The following is a 15,568-nucleotide window of genomic DNA, read 5'->3' as shown; positions in this document are numbered from 1 at the left end:
CAGTCGCGGTTGCGGCGCGCTGATTGGTGGGAGCGGGGCGCGGCGCGGCCCCGGCGGCGGGCTGAGGGCGGCCGTGGCCGCGCAGCGCCGCCATTGGCCGAGCGGCTGTGCGGGCCCGGCAGCGGCGGCAGCGGCCGGAGCGCGGTGAGGCGGCGGCGGCGGAGCTCGGAGGCGGCCCCGGCGCAGGTGGGAGCCGCGCTGGGCTCTGCGGGGGCTCGGGGCTGGCTGCGGGCGGAGGGGGCGGCAGGGGGCTCCGGCGGCTCGCCGGTGCCGTGTCCGGCCCGTGCCGGCCCCGGGCTGAGGGCGCCGCGGGAGCGGCTGCCCGCGGTCTCCTTCCCGCCGGGGCCGGGCAGGAGCCGCTGCCGGAGCAGCGCTGGCTCGGCCCGGCTGCTGTGGGTAGGACAGAGGGGCTGCCCCGCGGCCGGGAGCGGGCGGGGAAATTCCCGTCGCCGGAGGTTCGTGTGCCCGGGGGAGAGCGAGGAGTCCTGTCAAAGTGACTTTATTGCCGAGCAGGGGCAGAGGCCGTGGGGCATTTGCCGTGCGCTCTCTGCCGTGGCTGTAGTCCGCAGCCTCCTTTTTATCCTCATTTTCCCGGCCGATCTCCCTCTGCCTTTGCCCACCGGCTGAGTTCCTTGGAAGGTTCCGACTTCCCGATGCGCCTGGAGCCTGTCCTCGTTAATGTGCACCCTCCTTTTGTAGAACAGCCGATATTCATGGCTCTGTTAAGTCTTTGTTCTTCTCCTCGAAGTTCAGGAATGTAGCGGGACTTTGAGCAGCTCTCTGGGTCAATTTGTACCATTTATTGGAACTGGTGGTTTCTCCCGTTACTTCCTTATCTACAAGTGCCCGACCCGATCTCCAGGCAGATTCACTCCTTGACTCTGTTTTGTTCTTCCCGGGTCCTCTTTGGTTTTGGGATTATTCTCGGTGCCCTCATTCCCTGTCCTTTTGTAGCCGTTTGTGGATCAGGAGGCCTGGCTGCCACCTGCATGCCCTGGCTCAGCTGCTGGATGAGCTGCACTGCCAAGGTGTGGAGCATGGTAAAAAGATGAGAGTTGCTGCAGCACAGAAGAGGAGAAGCAGCATTCCTTTAACCCCTGGTGTGCTGGGGAGCCAGGAAAGTGTGTCCCATTCCCATCCTTTCCATGTTTGGACCAATACATAAACTGCTCTCCTATTTCCTTTGTTAGCTTTTTTACCACTTTTCCCTTGTCATCTCTTTACCAGCAGCAGTTTGAGTCATTTAGTTTTCCACAAACTGCTTTTTTTTCTGCTAACAGATAATCTGATCCCATCTCCTGCTGAAATGTTGTGTTCCTCATTTCAGTGGCTTGGTCGGCAGGAAGGTCAGGAGCTGGAGCTGTCTGGTTGGTTCTTATTCTGAGGACAGCTTGTAATCTAATGATGCCATTGAAATGATAAATGGGTTCTCTGTCTCCTGATATGAATTTGTGAGAAACGCCAATCACTTGGTTTTTAAAATGTTAGAAGTTTAATACTAGTAAAATGGTTATAGAAGTAGAAATACAATTAGACTACTAAAAATTTAGGGTTAGGACAATTGCAAGACATTAAAAAGCAAAGACTTACAGATCGACAGATGCTCTCTTGGGTGCTTAAGCCACAACAAGAATACCTTGTGAATAAAGGAATCACCCCTAAAAAAATACACTGTTGCATATTCTTATATCCTTCATGGTTATGCATACATTTTATTTAAAACAAGAAACTCTGTCTGTTGTATGGCAGCTGTTTTTTTTAATCCCCACGGCATCCTCCAGTCTGAGCATGGCCTGAAGAAATTAACTTCTTCTAGTAAGAAAACCATAAATTCCTCTTCTCTGGAGAATTTAGGTGTTCCTTGAGCGAATTTAGGTGTTCTCATTCCTTAACGCCCCCCCGCCCCCCCCCCCCCCACACACACATGCATATTTTCTCTTTTAACTAATAAAGCTTCATTTTATCTACAAAGCTACGTTTACCGTACTATTAAAATGTTCATACAGCACAAGTTACCATTATAACATAATACATGTAGTAACTAGCTGCGTGGAGCCATATAACATGCATTTTTCACAAAATCGTTTTGGTTCCCAGGGGCTGGTCCATGGTGTTGTAGGATTTGTTCTGGTGGCCGTTCATCTTTTCCCCATGTTTGGGCGCTCCCTCAAGCTGGGGCTGCATCAATTGACCATTTTTTTTCTTACTCCTTCATCATATACTTGAATTCCAACTGATTTCCCTGAACTTGTTCTAGCAAAACCCCCAGTGCTCTGATACACCCTGTACAGCACAGACAGTGACAGCAGGTGTTGGAGTGGGCAGAGGGATGATCACCCCCTTATTTTAGTGAAGTTTTCACAACATTCTCCATTTGCTGTTTCCCTTTGCAGCTTCAGCCATTTCTGTTGCAGAGTCAGAGATCCTCAGCATGGGCTCTGCCTTCAGCTGTGCAGATTCCATCTGTGGGAGCAGGCAGAGCTTGGGGTGAGGAGCAGAGGGAATCAGCCAATTCCTGCCCCAGGCAAGAAGAGCCAGGTACATTGTCCCCAGTTTGCCCCAGCAGTGTTAATTTGCATTTCTGAAGCTCCTCCTGGGTGCCTGGAATGCAGCTTCTCTTCCACAGCAGCCTTCAGCAGCCTCAGTTGTGCCCCCTCCTCACAATCTGCTGCTTTTTTTTTTTCCTTCAAATAATCTATTTATTGTTTATGAGTTAAAGGGTCACCTTAAATCTCATCTAGTTTTGAAAATTTTGAAAAACTCTAATCACTTGGTTTTTAAAATTTTAAAAGTTTAATAATAATAAAATGGTTATAAAAATAATAATACAATTAGAGTTAGGACAATTACAAGACAAAAAGAGCAAAGAATTACGGATGTCCAGATGCTCTCGGACCCTAAGTCAAGAAAAGCTTGACTTGTGAACAAAGGAATCACCCTTAAACCAAGACAGTTGTTGCATAGTCATACATCCTTCATGGTTATGCATACATCCTATTCTGAACAAGAAACTCTGTTGTATGTCAACTGTTCCCTTTAATCCCCTGGCGTCTTCAAGTCTGAGCAAGGCCTGAAGAAATTAGCTTCTCCTGATAAGAAGACATAAATTCCTCTCCTTTGGAAGATTTAGGTGTTCTTCAAAGGGAGCATCTCATTCCTAAAAAGAAAACTCCCCCCACATACATAATCTCTATTTTAACATAATGTTGTAACCTAAAACTACACTTAACACAATATGTAAGGGAATTAATACAGCATAACTTTCTAACATGACACATATAATATTCATTGTAACATTTGTGAAAAGCCAATCATAAATATGCATTTTTCACAATCCCACCTCTTACTGCTCAAGCCAAATGCTTTATAAAGAATATTTCCTGTCCTCTTGCATTCTTTGGACTCTGTTGGTAATCAAATAAAACATGGGATTAAACAAAGAAGAAATATCAAAACACTTGTAACACATAAAAGGAAGAATCCTAATTTCTTCCACCATCCCATTCTCAATACATTACCCCACCTGCTAGTTTTTAACGTTATTTTCCCATTTTTGGACTGATACCTGGGTCATAATTTTTTTCTGATATCCTTTGTTTTTTCCAGGATGACATCCTCATTGCCATCTATTTTCAACAATCTGTACACCCCATTCTTTAGCCAATAAATAGCGTAAAGCCAACCTATTTTAATGCACTGCAGGTGATGTTTGGCTTTGCAGACTCCATATTAATTCCAATGCCTGAGCAGCTTTGTTTATTATCTTCTCTATAACTGCTTGGAGTCATTTAATATGACTCAGGATATAATTTGGGGTTAACACAGAGCTAGACTGCTGTGCTTGTTTTACCTTTTTTTTTACTAATTGTCTCTTTACCGAATCTTGGACTATATTTCTAAGATCAAATGTAAAACAAATCCATCTCTCTCCTTTTGGACATTCCATGCCCCAAGTATTACTACTTTTTCCTAAGTTCTTTGTAATGTGATAATTTTCCCCCTTTTTCCTGCAGGTACTTAATTTGGACGGGTTATAACAGTGGCTGTTGACATGGGTGTGTGTGACAAAAAGGAACTTTGGTTTCTTTCCATGTGATACTTTCTGTAGCATTTGTGACACGATCTTGCTGCTATCTCAGAAGGGAGAAGACAACAAATGAGAGACAGAAACAGGAATGACAGAGGTCTGGCATGGCTTATACCCCCACCTCCCCTGCCTGTGGGGCTGCTGCCCACAGCAGGTACGTGTGATCTTCTCGCTGGTGAGTACAGTGCTCAATCCAGGCTTGCCCTCTGTTTCCCTTGTCACTCCTTTTTTACTCATTTCCAGGCAAATTGTTTTTGACACCTTTTAACTGTGGTTTCCCACCATTCCTCAGGTATCTCTCAGTCCACAGGCATTGATAATTCCCATCTACAAAACCAATTTATTACTTCAGTTTTTGAGGTCTTTCTGTATAGGGGATTGATTCAGTACTCAATACTTCTTGCCACGAGAACATAGATTTTGTGAGCTACAATGCCAATTATTCTCATAATTTAAACATTCACTTATAACCCAGCTGCCATGTCCAATATGGGGATGAATCAAATAAAGTATACAGCATAGTATTAATGGCAATTTCCCTTCTTGCCTGTACAAGTCACAGGCTAAGGCCAGACTATAAGAACTCTTTGACTCAAACACTCCCAATCCTCCTGTTTGAAGTGGCAGTGTTCCTCTGCCAAGGAGGTGTCGGAGGCGTCTCAGGGCTTATTCAGGCAGGGCTTAGAACCAGTGATGCAAGCTTTGCCTTATTTCTCAGTTAGGTGTTATTCTTTGTACCTGCCTTGGATTATTTGGGTCTTCCCAAACCATTACCACCCAGTCCTGGTTGAAAGTCAATTTGGTGTCACCCGGTTTAGATGTGATAGTCCATTCCTCACGTTTCTTCACAAATTCTTTTATTTTGCTGGCATGAATTCACCCTCTTTTCCATGGTTGGGATTGCTGCTTTAGTAGTACCTGGAAAGGACTTTTTAATAACACAGTGTTAAAAGAAAAGAAAAACAATACTGCATTAACTTTCACTATTAGTTTTCTTCAAAACTTTCTGGGTTTAACTAAAAACTTTTTCTATAGCTGCTTCTTCTTCTTGTATCCAGCTGTGCTAATTGCTGCAGAGGCCAATTCTTCTTCTTGTGAGCTATAATTAGTTAAATAAAAAAAGACTAGCCCAAATTTAACACAAGATGTATCACATCTCTTGGTTTTTTGCTTTTTAGGCAACATCCAACTGTTTTAGTCTTACAGACCCATTCTTCAGAACAAAAGCCTCCTTTCCTTAACAACAAAAATCAGAAGGAAAAAAAAGAAGTCTTGTTTAAAAAGATAAAGCACATTGTGAGAGTCAGCTATCTCTGCTTTGATCTTATCTCTATTGGTGGTCCAGCTCTCCCTCTTTTTCACAGCTTTGCCTTTGACTGTACTTCCTCACTCCCCTCCCCTTGTTGTCACTCTGTCTAGCAGGAATGGGGGAGAACTTACAAATAGCTGCGGTATGGGGACTTTGGGGTGTATTTCACTCTTTCTCTTTCTCTCTCTTTCCCTTTCTCTCTCTTTCTCTTTTTCTCTCTTCTTCTCTCTTCTCCCTTTCTCTCTCTTTCGCTCTCTTTTTCTCTCTTCACATTTCAACATCCACATTCCAATATCAGTCCACTTTCTAACATTAGTCCTACATCCTGGAGAGGTGAGTCTGCCAATCACCTCTCCCTCCTTTTTCAACTTCCTTACAAATTTAATTACTTTTATTATGTGTGTTCTGCAGGCCTTTAATTCACGGCACCCTCCACCAAGGGCTACCAGCTACCCACAGCTGACAGTGCTAAAACTAAAGACTTATTTTGCTGTCACAATTTTCCATTCACAAGCTTGAAAGGGTTGTAGGAACAAGGTAAACAAAAACTTACTTCTGAAGTGATCTTGCCTGCAATAAAAAATTTAAAGCAATCCTTGTTAGTGCAATATAATTTGCAAAGAAGCCAAGGTATGATTTGGGAAGGGCATCTGAGGACACAGAGCATGAGTTTTACAAATCTACAATTTGAAGAGGGAATAGACAAAATGTGGATACAGTGGGGGAGACAGCAAGTAAGGAATTTATCTCTGCAATACTCTCTTTTTGACTGCCAGGAGACACTCTCTGAAGAGGTTCTTACAGTACAAACAATAACTGGATGGGAAGAGGCACTCTTGAATTTAAGCTTTGATGTCAAAATAGGAAACTGCCCCTGAGCACTGCAGTGCTGGAGCACCCTGCCTGCAAACTCACCAGAGGCAAGCCACTGCTGCCACGCTGCAGGGCTGCCTGCAGCACAGAGGGAACCATGGCCCAGCCCTCCCTGCAGGCGTGGGTAATCCACACAAGGAGTCACAATTGCTTCATAGCTCTCTAACTCATTCAAGAAATAGGAAACTGTAGTAAACAGAGATCTCCCTCACCATCTTTTTCATATGTGTGTGTCACACACCCACTGTGATGCTGGAAGTAACAAATTGTTTACATTAGAAGATACTGAAACTTTTTCTTCATCTAGCTTTGTAGTTTCCCTTTTCTATATGTAGCCACCTCCCATTGTGGGAAAAAATGAGCCCTATTTTTTTACAAGTGTTTTGTATGCACAATTTTATTTGCTCTTCTAGATACACTACAAGTAGTTAGCACTTCCAGAAAAAACAGCAAACAAACAAAACAAAAAAACGAAGAAAGCAAAACACATTTGGGTACATGAAAAAGGATTGGTTGGAAGGAAAATTTTTTCTCATTGACCTACCAAGCAGCTGGTGTTGCCTTTAGTTTAACTTTACACACTGAGAACACTTGATTGAACAGCCTGCATTGACTCAAATTAATAGCAGGTTTTGCTATGTCACAGCTGTAAACTAGTTTTTCAATCCTAGAGTACAGTAAGTTATGTATTTCAAGATAAAAATCACAAAGCAAATTGGAAGAAATTTAGTACTGCATGAGGTGTGCACACAATTACAATTAATTTACCTCTAGAAGTCAGTTTATGACTTTCCTCTACTAGGATTGCAGTAGCTGCTGTAGCTTGAATACACACTGGCCAGCCTTGATTTACTGGATCCCACATCTTTGATAAATAAGCCATGGGTCTCTTTACTCCTCCCCACTCTTGAAACAAAACCCTATGAGCTACCCCCTTTTTTTCATTTACATACAAATGAAAGAGTGTTGCTAGTGAAGGTAAGCTTAAAGTTGATATTGGGGCTAGTTTTAACTTCTTTTTTCTTAGTTTTTCATTACCCTTTTTGATCCATTTTATATCATCTCCCTCTGTCAGTTTTTTTTATTCAAAAATTTTACTGCCTGTGTATATCCTTCGATCCACAATCTATAATATCCCAATAATCTGAGTATCTTTCTGATTTCCCCCTTTGAAGAGGGAGGGGGAAGGGATAGAATCCCTGTGTTTTAGTCTGGGTTGAGCTTCCAACTACCCTTACTAAGCAAGTGTCCAAGATATTTTACCTCTGATTCTACAAATTGCAGCTTCCCTTTTGATACCCTTAATCTTTTTTCCCCAAGAAAGTTCAAAAGCTTTATAGTAGCCTCTCCAGCTTCAGCTTCCCCAGAAAGTAAAAGATTCTCCACTTATTGGATAATTTGTATTTCAGGGGGAGTGGGGAAAGTTTGTAGTATTGTTTCTAAAGCTTGTCCGAATAAGTCTGGGGATTCTGTAAGCCCCTGTGGTAGTTTTGTCCATCTTAATTGCTGTTTTCTCCCAGTTAGTGGGTCCTTCCATTCAAAAGCAAAGATAACTTGCTCTCCTGGGCTAATGGGCAAGCCCAAAAGGCATCTTTAAGGTCCACTACACTAAACCACTGATGCTGGGGAGGAACTTTACTGAAAAGAGTATAAGGATTTGGTACCACTGGATAGCGGGTCTGAGTTCCTTTGTTAACCTCCCTTAAGGCTTGTACCAGTCTATAGCTCCCATCAGGCTTCTTTACTGGGAGTATTGGGGTATTATGGGGAGACATACAAGGTTCTAATGTCCATCCTTTATTAGTCCTTCTATTACTGGCTTTAAACATTCCCGTCCTTCTAAAGATACAGGATAGTGCTGTACATGTATGGGACAATTTTTTTTTCCTCAGTTGTAATCTTTATGGGGTTAATATTTAATCTTCCCCTATTTCCCTCCCCAGCCCAAACTTCCTTGTTAATTCTTCTTCCATCCTCCTGGCCTAGTTTTAAAAGTCTAGCTGTCATCTTCCCATCTTCTGGAACAACCCCTATTCCTAATTTCACCTGTAAATCTTGTCCCAATAAATTGCTACCTGCCCCTGGGACCAAGAAAACATCCCTCATCCAAAATCTAGTTTCTCCCTCTATTACCACATTTTTAATAACGGGTACTGTGGAACTCTCTCCTTTTGCTCCTGTTACTATTACGGTATCTTTGCTTACACTATAACCTTTTGGAATATTTAACATAAAGGTTCTTTTTGCCCCTGTGTCTACCACAAATTCCAATTCTTCTTCTTGGGGACCCACTCTTAAAATTATCTCAGCATTCCCCACCTGGACCCACCTGCGCCCCCCCTCGGCCCCATGGCCCCGCGAGGGGAATTTGGGGAGGTGGGAGTGGGGCAGCGCCAAGGCCGGGCCCCCCCGCGCTGTCCTGGCGGGAGCGGCTGCAGTGGGGACCGAGTGCGGGCGGGAGCGGCCGAGAGCCCAGCGCTGCCCCAGCCCGACCTGCCCCAGCTCCATCCCTGCCCCTGCGCTGGGATGCTGTGGGGCTGGGGGGAAGAGGGAGCCGGCAGTGGGTGCTGGGCCTGGGGGCAGGAGGAGAAGGGAAGGAGAAGCAGGCTTGAGGAACAGAATGGTCATAGGATGCAGGTGGCAGGAGAGGGTGGGATTGTGCAGGAGAAGGAGGAATAGCAGGAGGAAGAGGAGAGACACAGGAGGAGGAGGAGGAGGAGCAGAAAGAGGAAGCAGCAGAAGGTTCCACCCCTCCCTGTGTCTGCAGCCTCCCCCCAGCCCCAGGAGCGCTGCTCCCCCCACATGCAGCAGGTGACTGTGGAGGGGGATCCACGATTTTCACGGGGTGAATCTTGGTGTTTCTGAGCTTTATTGGGCTAAATGTTGGTGCTTTGGTTTTATGTGGGAACTGAATCTTTATCTTGTAGAGGAGGTTTTTGCTGACTTGTGATGTTCAGGGAGTTTTTGATTTGTGTCTTGAAGTTTGTGGGACTTTTGGGCTGAATCTTGGTGTTTTGGAGGTTCTTACAGACACAAGATTCCCAATGACTTCCAGGGATGGACTTGGGCAAGGCGGAACCTCCAGTCCAAGCAGCTCTTCTCTTGTTTTTCCCTCTAACCAGGATTTGTCATTTCCAGGGTGTGGCTGGATGGAAGAGGAGGAAAAGCCCCGGAGATGCTGCAGGAGGAGGAGCTGCAAACCCAGCCCAGGGAGCTGTGGGGAGGAAAGAGCCTCCCTGAGCCAGGAAGGCGGGCAGAGATCCAGCCAGAGCTCGGAGCTGGTGCAGAAGCCTCATGGCAGGGAGAAGCCCCACAAGTGCTTGGAATGTGGGAAGGGTTTCAGGTGGAGCTCCAGCCTCATCCGGCACCAGAGGATCCACACTGGGGAACGGCCCTACGAGTGTGGGGAGTGTGGGAAGAGGTTTCAGAGAAGCTCCACTCTCCTCAGACACAAGCGGAGTCACACAGAGGAGAGGCCCTTCCTCTGCCCCGACTGCGGGAAGGGCTTCAAGGACAACTCCCACCTCATCAGGCACCGGCACATCCACACCGGGGAGAGGCCCTACGAGTGTGGGAAGTGTGGGAAGAGCTTCATACAGGGGTCTAGCCTGTTCGAACACCAGGTGATCCACACTGGGGAACGGCCCTATGAGTGCTTGGAATGTGGGAAGAGCTTTGGGTGGAGATCCCAACTGAAAGCACACCAGCGCATCCACACTGGGGAGAGGCCCTACGAGTGTCCCCAGTGTGGGAAGAGGTTTCAGACCAGCTCCAATCTCCTCCTACATGAGCGGATTCACACAGAGGAGAGGCCCTTCCGCTGCCCCGACTGCGGGAAGGGCTTCAACCGCAACTCCAGCCTCACTGAGCACCGGCGCATCCACACTGGAGAGAGGCCCTACGAGTGTGGGAAGTGTGGGAAGAACTTCTTCGGGAGCTCTCAACTGACACAACACCAACGGAGGCACCACTAAGGGAAGCCCTGTGAGTGCCCCGAGTGAGGGAAGAGCTTGGAGTGAGGGAAGAGAGTGAGGGAAGAGCTTGGTGCGCTGCTGCAGCTCCATCCCCCATGGGAGGATCCGGGCTGGATGATCCCCAGTGACCCCCATGGGGCAGAGCCCTGGTGTCCCCGTATGGGGAATAAAACAGAGAGTAAAGCAATGGAGCTGATAAAGGGGCCCGATATCTGAGGCCTGACTGAGCAGAAACTGTGGGAGACACAGACACACTTGAAGTCTCCCTGGGCAAGAAGACTGACCAAGCAACATGGTGTGAGTCTTTGTGATAACATAAATGTTCCCAGGTTACTGGATGTCACGAAGAATGTGTAACCAATGGGAAATTGTTACCAGAAACAGAGCCCTCTATAAGCACCATACAAGTCAATCCCTGTATAAACACCTGGTACACTCAATAAAATTGGCTGTGGTCTAAACTGGGATGTCCCCGTCTCTCCATGGTGGATAACCCTGTTGTGGGTGATCCCCGTTGGGTGGGGGAAGGTGCTGGAGGGATTTCTTTCCCTTCTCCTGGTGCTGCCGTGGTTTGGTTGGTAATAAATTCCCTCCCTGTGCCCAGGCTGGGTCTGTTGTCCCCGTGCCGGTGCTCGGGGCGGGATCTCTCCCGTTCCTTCTCTGCACTGCCGGGCCTCTCCTCAGCCAATGAGAGAACGCGGTGGAGAAGAGTCAGCCAATCAGCGAGAGCGGGGCTGATGACTCAGCAGTTGCCGGGCAGACCCGCAGCAGGCAGTGTTCCCCACCTGGACCCGCCCTCCCTGCCCAGGGCCGGCCCCGCCGTGGGGTCCCCCCAAGTCCCTCCCCAGTGCCCCCAGGAACTGGGCTGGGTTTAACTGGGAAGCTTTACTGGGAACACTGGGAGCAGGGGGGCAGGGGCAGAGTGACAGCAGGGCTGGGGGACACTCAATCCCCCCAAAATCAGCGTGGGGCTGGAGCAGGGGGTGCCGGCCGGGTCCGGGGCCACGGGGAGGGGCTCTCACTGCCAGTGGCTCAGGAGCTCTGTGGGCAGAGAACGGGGGGTGACACCGGGCTGGGGTCCCCGGGGGGACCATTCACATTCTGGGGGAGGTGGGATACGACTCACGGGACCCCCCTTTCTTGTGCAGGTAGAACCAGATCCCCAGTGCCAGGAAGATGAAGCCCAACTCGGAGTCTCCAGTTCCTGCCAGCATCTTGCTGTGGCAGCATCCAGCAGCATCTCTGGGGTCTCCGCAGGGGTCAGGACCCCCCAGAAACTCTCACAGGCACCCAGGCCCCTCCAAGCACCCTCCTGGTTGCTCCCAACCTACTCAGGACCCCTGAAACCTCCCTCTTGATCCCTTCCTCACCTTCCCAGGACCCACCAAAGCCCCTCCTGTCCCTCTCAGTATCCCACAGCCTCCTTCCAGTTGCCCCCCACTGCTCCAGGACCCCCAAACTCTCTCTCATTCCCTTCCCAGCCCCACCAGGGTTCATCCAGACCCCTCCCAGTCTCTTCCCAGCACAACCAACCTTGTCCCAATCTCTGCTCTTCCATCCCCAATCTCCATCCAGCTCCTCCAGGCTCACTCACATCCCTCCCAGTCATACCCAGCACACCCAAACTCCCTCCCAGTGTCCACCAGGACCCCCAGAATCCCTTCCCACCCTCCCCGGTATCCTTCAAACCCCTTCTTAGCCCTTCCAAACCCACAACCTCCTCTCCCAGTTGAAATCAGGCTCTCTCCTACTCCCTCCCAGTTGCTCCCAGCACATCCCAATGGCTCTCCCAGTGCCCCCAATTCCTCCCCTGTATCCCAGTGCTGGCTCAAGGGGTGCTCCAGGCTGACGTGCTGCACCTGGCAGGTGGAGGTGAGCCCGGCCCGGGTTGGGGTTTCCAGCAGCACCAGGAGCTGGTGGGTCCAGTCCCAGTTGGGGACCATGTCGGTGGCCACCACAGATAGCTCCTGCTGGCCCTGGAACCACCTCAGCTGGACGTGGGCCGGGTAGAAATCCACCAAGGAGCAGAGCAGGCGGCCGGGGCCGGGCTGGGAGCTCGAGGGCACCAGCGAGATGGACACGCTGGGGGTCACTGGGAGAGAGCGGGGACACACTGGGATCAGCTGGGGGGAACTGGGAGAGAGAGGGGAGGGGTGGTGTGGCCTTGGGGCAGACTGGGAATGGACTGAGAGGGACTTGGAATGAACTGGGAAAGACTGGGATGATACTCAGAGAGAGGGGAGGGGATGGGGGGCACTCGGAGAGGGTGGAGATCTCGGAGTGAACTGGGGAGGAACCGGGAATGGGCTGGGAAGGAGTGGGAGGGACTGGGGCGGCACTGGCAGGAACTGGGAATGGGCTGGGAAGGAGTGGGAGGGAATGGGGGGCACTGCGAAGGAACTGGGAATGAAGCGCGCGGCACTGGGAGGCCGAGTCCAGTGCGGGGCACGCGGCGCTGCGGGTCTGCCTGGCAACTGATGAGTCATCAGAGACTCGCGCTCTGATTGGCTGAGGGGCGGCAGCGCCACGCCAGGCTGAGATGGACAGCCGGGAGGCACTGGGAGAGACTGGGATGGACTGGGAGAGCCACGGGGGTCAGTGGCAGGGACAGAAGGTCTCGGGGATGGGCACAAGGAGGGCTGAGGGCTCTGGGGCGATTCCCAGGGAGGTTTTGAGGGGCCTCAGGGTCATTGCCAGAGCAGGGCTCGAGGGCACACGCTCTGCCCCGCGCTCACCTCGGCGCTCCGTGAGGAACGGGCTGAGATACTCGTGGTTGCACCGGCAGAGCCAGTCCACCGCAGTCCTTCTTTGCTCCATAACGTGCGGGTCGCTGTTGCAGTACCTGGCTGCTGTCCCTGGAGTATCTGTCCCCTGGTATCTGTGGATACCATGCAAAGGCCTTTTCTGCTTCTTTACCCTGCACTCTCCTCGTAGCAGTTCAGGCTGGAACAAATGGCTCCCAGAACAGGGACCTTGGGCAGTTGTCCAGTCCCAGAGAGCGTCTCCTGAAGGTCATCGGATCCGGGATCTTTGGGAATTCAAGCGTCGTTTGGGACCAGCTTCTTCCTTCGCTTTGTGAGGACTGTTTCTCCTGGCCTGTCGGCACCCCTTTGGAATTCTGAGGAAAGGCTGCCGCTTTGGAAGGGAAGCTTTCAGAATCCAAAGGACCGGCAGGAGCCCACCAGCCCCCTCGAGGTTTCGCTTTTCCTTTGTGTCCCTCGCATTGGTGAGTACTCGCAGCGTGGGCTGCCAGGTGCCCGGGGGAGAGCTCCACACATGAACACATTTATCTTAAGTTCATCCTTTTGCCTCGTGGGGGGGAATTTTGGGTTGTTTGGGAAACATGGACAATCATTTATCCCCAGCTCAATGAGAGATTTATATTCAGATTAAAGCAACCTTAGTACTAGGGAATGTTTCATTTAAAAAGAGGGATCTTAAAACTTTTGTTCAGTTTTTGTTTGAGCACTTTCCTGAGGCTTCCCAGGAAGATGTTTTGTCACTTTCATTCTGGGGGAAAGTTGGGTGATGCATTTATGATATACAAGTGGGTGGAAATTATAAAGTGGGCAAGTTTAATCCTATTTTCAATTTGATTTTTAAATTAGTAAAGCCTAAGGGAGAAAGTTGGGTCCCTGGTTCTTGTTCCCCGTGTTACTCCCTCCCTGATCCTAACCCTGCTTCCCCTATGGGTGGGATGGGAGCCAGACCCTGCCCACGGGCACAGGGCTGTCACCTACTCCCTGCTGCCTCCTGCCCCACTCAGTCCCTCTCTCGGGCTGGCCCTGGCCACTCCAGCCTGAGCCTTCCCCGCTCCCTTGTCCCCGACTGCCCTGTCCCCAGTTTGGTCCCCAGCTCCAGGAATGTCAGTTGTACAGCCCCGCCTCGGGTCCCTCCTCTGCGCTGGCAGCTGCGTCGATGGTGTCACCGTCGGGACCAGCCCCTTCTGTCCCCTGCCCACATCCCCGAGTGGGCCCTTGAGGGTGGTTCCCTCCTTCTCCAGCCCATCCCGGTTCCCACGCCGCGGAACCGAACGCGGGCCTGGCTGGAAGCCCGCCATGCTGGCCTGCAGGCCCCGAGTCACTGGGCCCCACCGCTCCGCCAGAGGCTGCACGCTCCAGCCCGCCCCGACCCACCTTCCGAAGAGGATGAGGATGGCGGCACCCCGGCAGTAACAACAGGCCGGGAGGAGGCTGGACACGGATCAGGGAGGAGCCCTGCGGGATGGGGACCTGGACTTGGTGAGAGATCTCGATTGCCTTGCGGCGCCTGTCATCATTAAACGGGGAAAGGAGCCGCGATGGGAGTGGATTCCTCACACTGAGGGGAAGGAGTTGAGAAAAGCGGCCAGAGACTACGGCCGCAATTCTCCATATTTTAAAAATGTATTGGACTAAACTTTCACAGGACATACCTTAATTCCCCATGCCTTCCATTACATTACCACTGCACTATTGCAGTGGAAAAAACTTTTAAAGCCAATCCTATCCAAGTATGACTTGAGTGAAGTTTTAGGCGAAGGCCAGGAAGGCCCTGAGACTTTGGCAGGAGAGGGGGAATTTAGCAGACCAGAGGATCAGGTCATGCTGCCCAACAATGTCTTAGATGACATCAAATCTGCTGCAAAGACTGCTCCTTTAAAAATCCCTGGTGGAACCACCCTTGTCCAAAACTTTTCTTCAATCCATCAGGGGGTTGAAGAGACATTTGTTAAGTTTGTTGACCACCTCCCAGAGGCCATCGATCACCAAATTGATAATGTAGAGGCCAGGGATGAACTCCTGGGAAAAATGGCAATGTCTAACGCCAACCTGGAAACCAAAAAGCTTCTCGGAGCTCTTCCCCAAGATCCAGAGCCAACCATCCCACAGATGGTCGACACCTGCACTAAGGCCTCTTCTTCAGAAACTGCTTTAGCCCTGGCCATGAGCAAAGGGGTGGGGGAGGCAGTGGTGCCCATTAACAACGTGAGGTGCTTGAACTGTGGCCAGTTCGGCCATTTCCAAGCAAACTGCCCTCACTGGCCTCCTGTGCACTTTAACTGACCTCGCTGCCCTCTCCAGAACACCTAGAAATGATCAGCCCTCGCAGCGTCCGGGAAACGGGCGGGGAGCGCGGCGCGGTCCCGCACGGAGACAACGAGCGGCAGCCGCGGCCCCGGGGCCGAGGGCGGGCGGGCGAGGCCGGCGGGCGGGCAGCCCCGCCGGGGGCGGCTCAGAACCGCAGTCCTGGGGCGAAACTGCCGCCCCCGCCCCGCTGCTGCTCCGGAGCTCCTGCGCCCGCAGCGTCCGCGGGCACCGGCCGGGACAGAGCCCGGGAAGGAGA

General features: G+C 50.4%; 3 protein-coding genes across 3 annotated transcripts in view; 1 reads left to right on the top strand and 2 right to left on the bottom strand.

Annotated features, from left to right (window-relative positions):
* Nucleotides 1-15,568, bottom strand: part of LOC144248430 (uncharacterized) — a 402,567-nt gene that overhangs the window by 310,171 nt on the left and 76,828 nt on the right. The window lies entirely within an intron of this gene.
* On the top strand, nucleotides 108-10,794 carry LOC146764105 (uncharacterized). Its single transcript, XM_085565622.1, has 2 exons — nucleotides 108-186; nucleotides 9,408-10,794. Exon 2 carries the CDS (start codon nucleotides 9,419-9,421, stop codon nucleotides 10,241-10,243), a length of 825 nt encoding a protein of 274 aa, XP_085421748.1. The 5' UTR covers nucleotides 108-186; nucleotides 9,408-9,418; the 3' UTR covers nucleotides 10,244-10,794.
* LOC144248798 (class II histocompatibility antigen, B-L beta chain-like) lies at nucleotides 11,128-14,303 on the bottom strand. The gene is made up of 4 exons (XM_085565411.1): nucleotides 14,128-14,303; nucleotides 12,979-13,121; nucleotides 12,059-12,335; nucleotides 11,128-11,494 (listed from the first exon to the last, which is right to left on the bottom strand). The coding sequence occupies exons 1-4, from the start codon at nucleotides 14,301-14,303 to the stop codon at nucleotides 11,338-11,340; spliced, it is 753 nt and encodes a 250-aa protein (XP_085421537.1). The 3' UTR covers nucleotides 11,128-11,337.

Source organism: Lonchura striata, chromosome 36 (genome assembly GCF_050655825.1).
Source record: "Lonchura striata isolate lonStrDom1 chromosome 36, ASM5065582v1, whole genome shotgun sequence".
Classification (NCBI taxonomy): domain Eukaryota; kingdom Metazoa; phylum Chordata; class Aves; order Passeriformes; family Estrildidae; genus Lonchura; species Lonchura striata.
Note: the sequence above shows the minus strand (reverse complement) of the source record. Positions and strands in the feature narration are given on the sequence as shown.

Excerpts from the sequence above, each read along its gene's own strand:
- LOC146764105 (XM_085565622.1), top strand. The coding sequence starts at position 9,419 with ATGGAAGAGGAGGAAAAGCCCCGGAGATGCTGCAGGAGGAGGAGCTGC.
- LOC144248798 (XM_085565411.1), bottom strand. The coding sequence starts at position 14,303 with ATGGCGGGCTTCCAGCCAGGCCCGCGTTCGGTTCCGCGGCGTGGGAAC. Across the intron at positions 13,122-14,127 it reads GCGCAGAGGAGGGACCCGAG|ATACCAGGGGACAGATACTC; the intron begins GCGGGGCTGTAC and ends TGGTATCCACAG. Across the intron at positions 12,336-12,978 it reads GTTCCTCACGGAGCGCCGAG|TGACCCCCAGCGTGTCCATC; the intron begins GTGAGCGCGGGG and ends GCTCTCTCCCAG.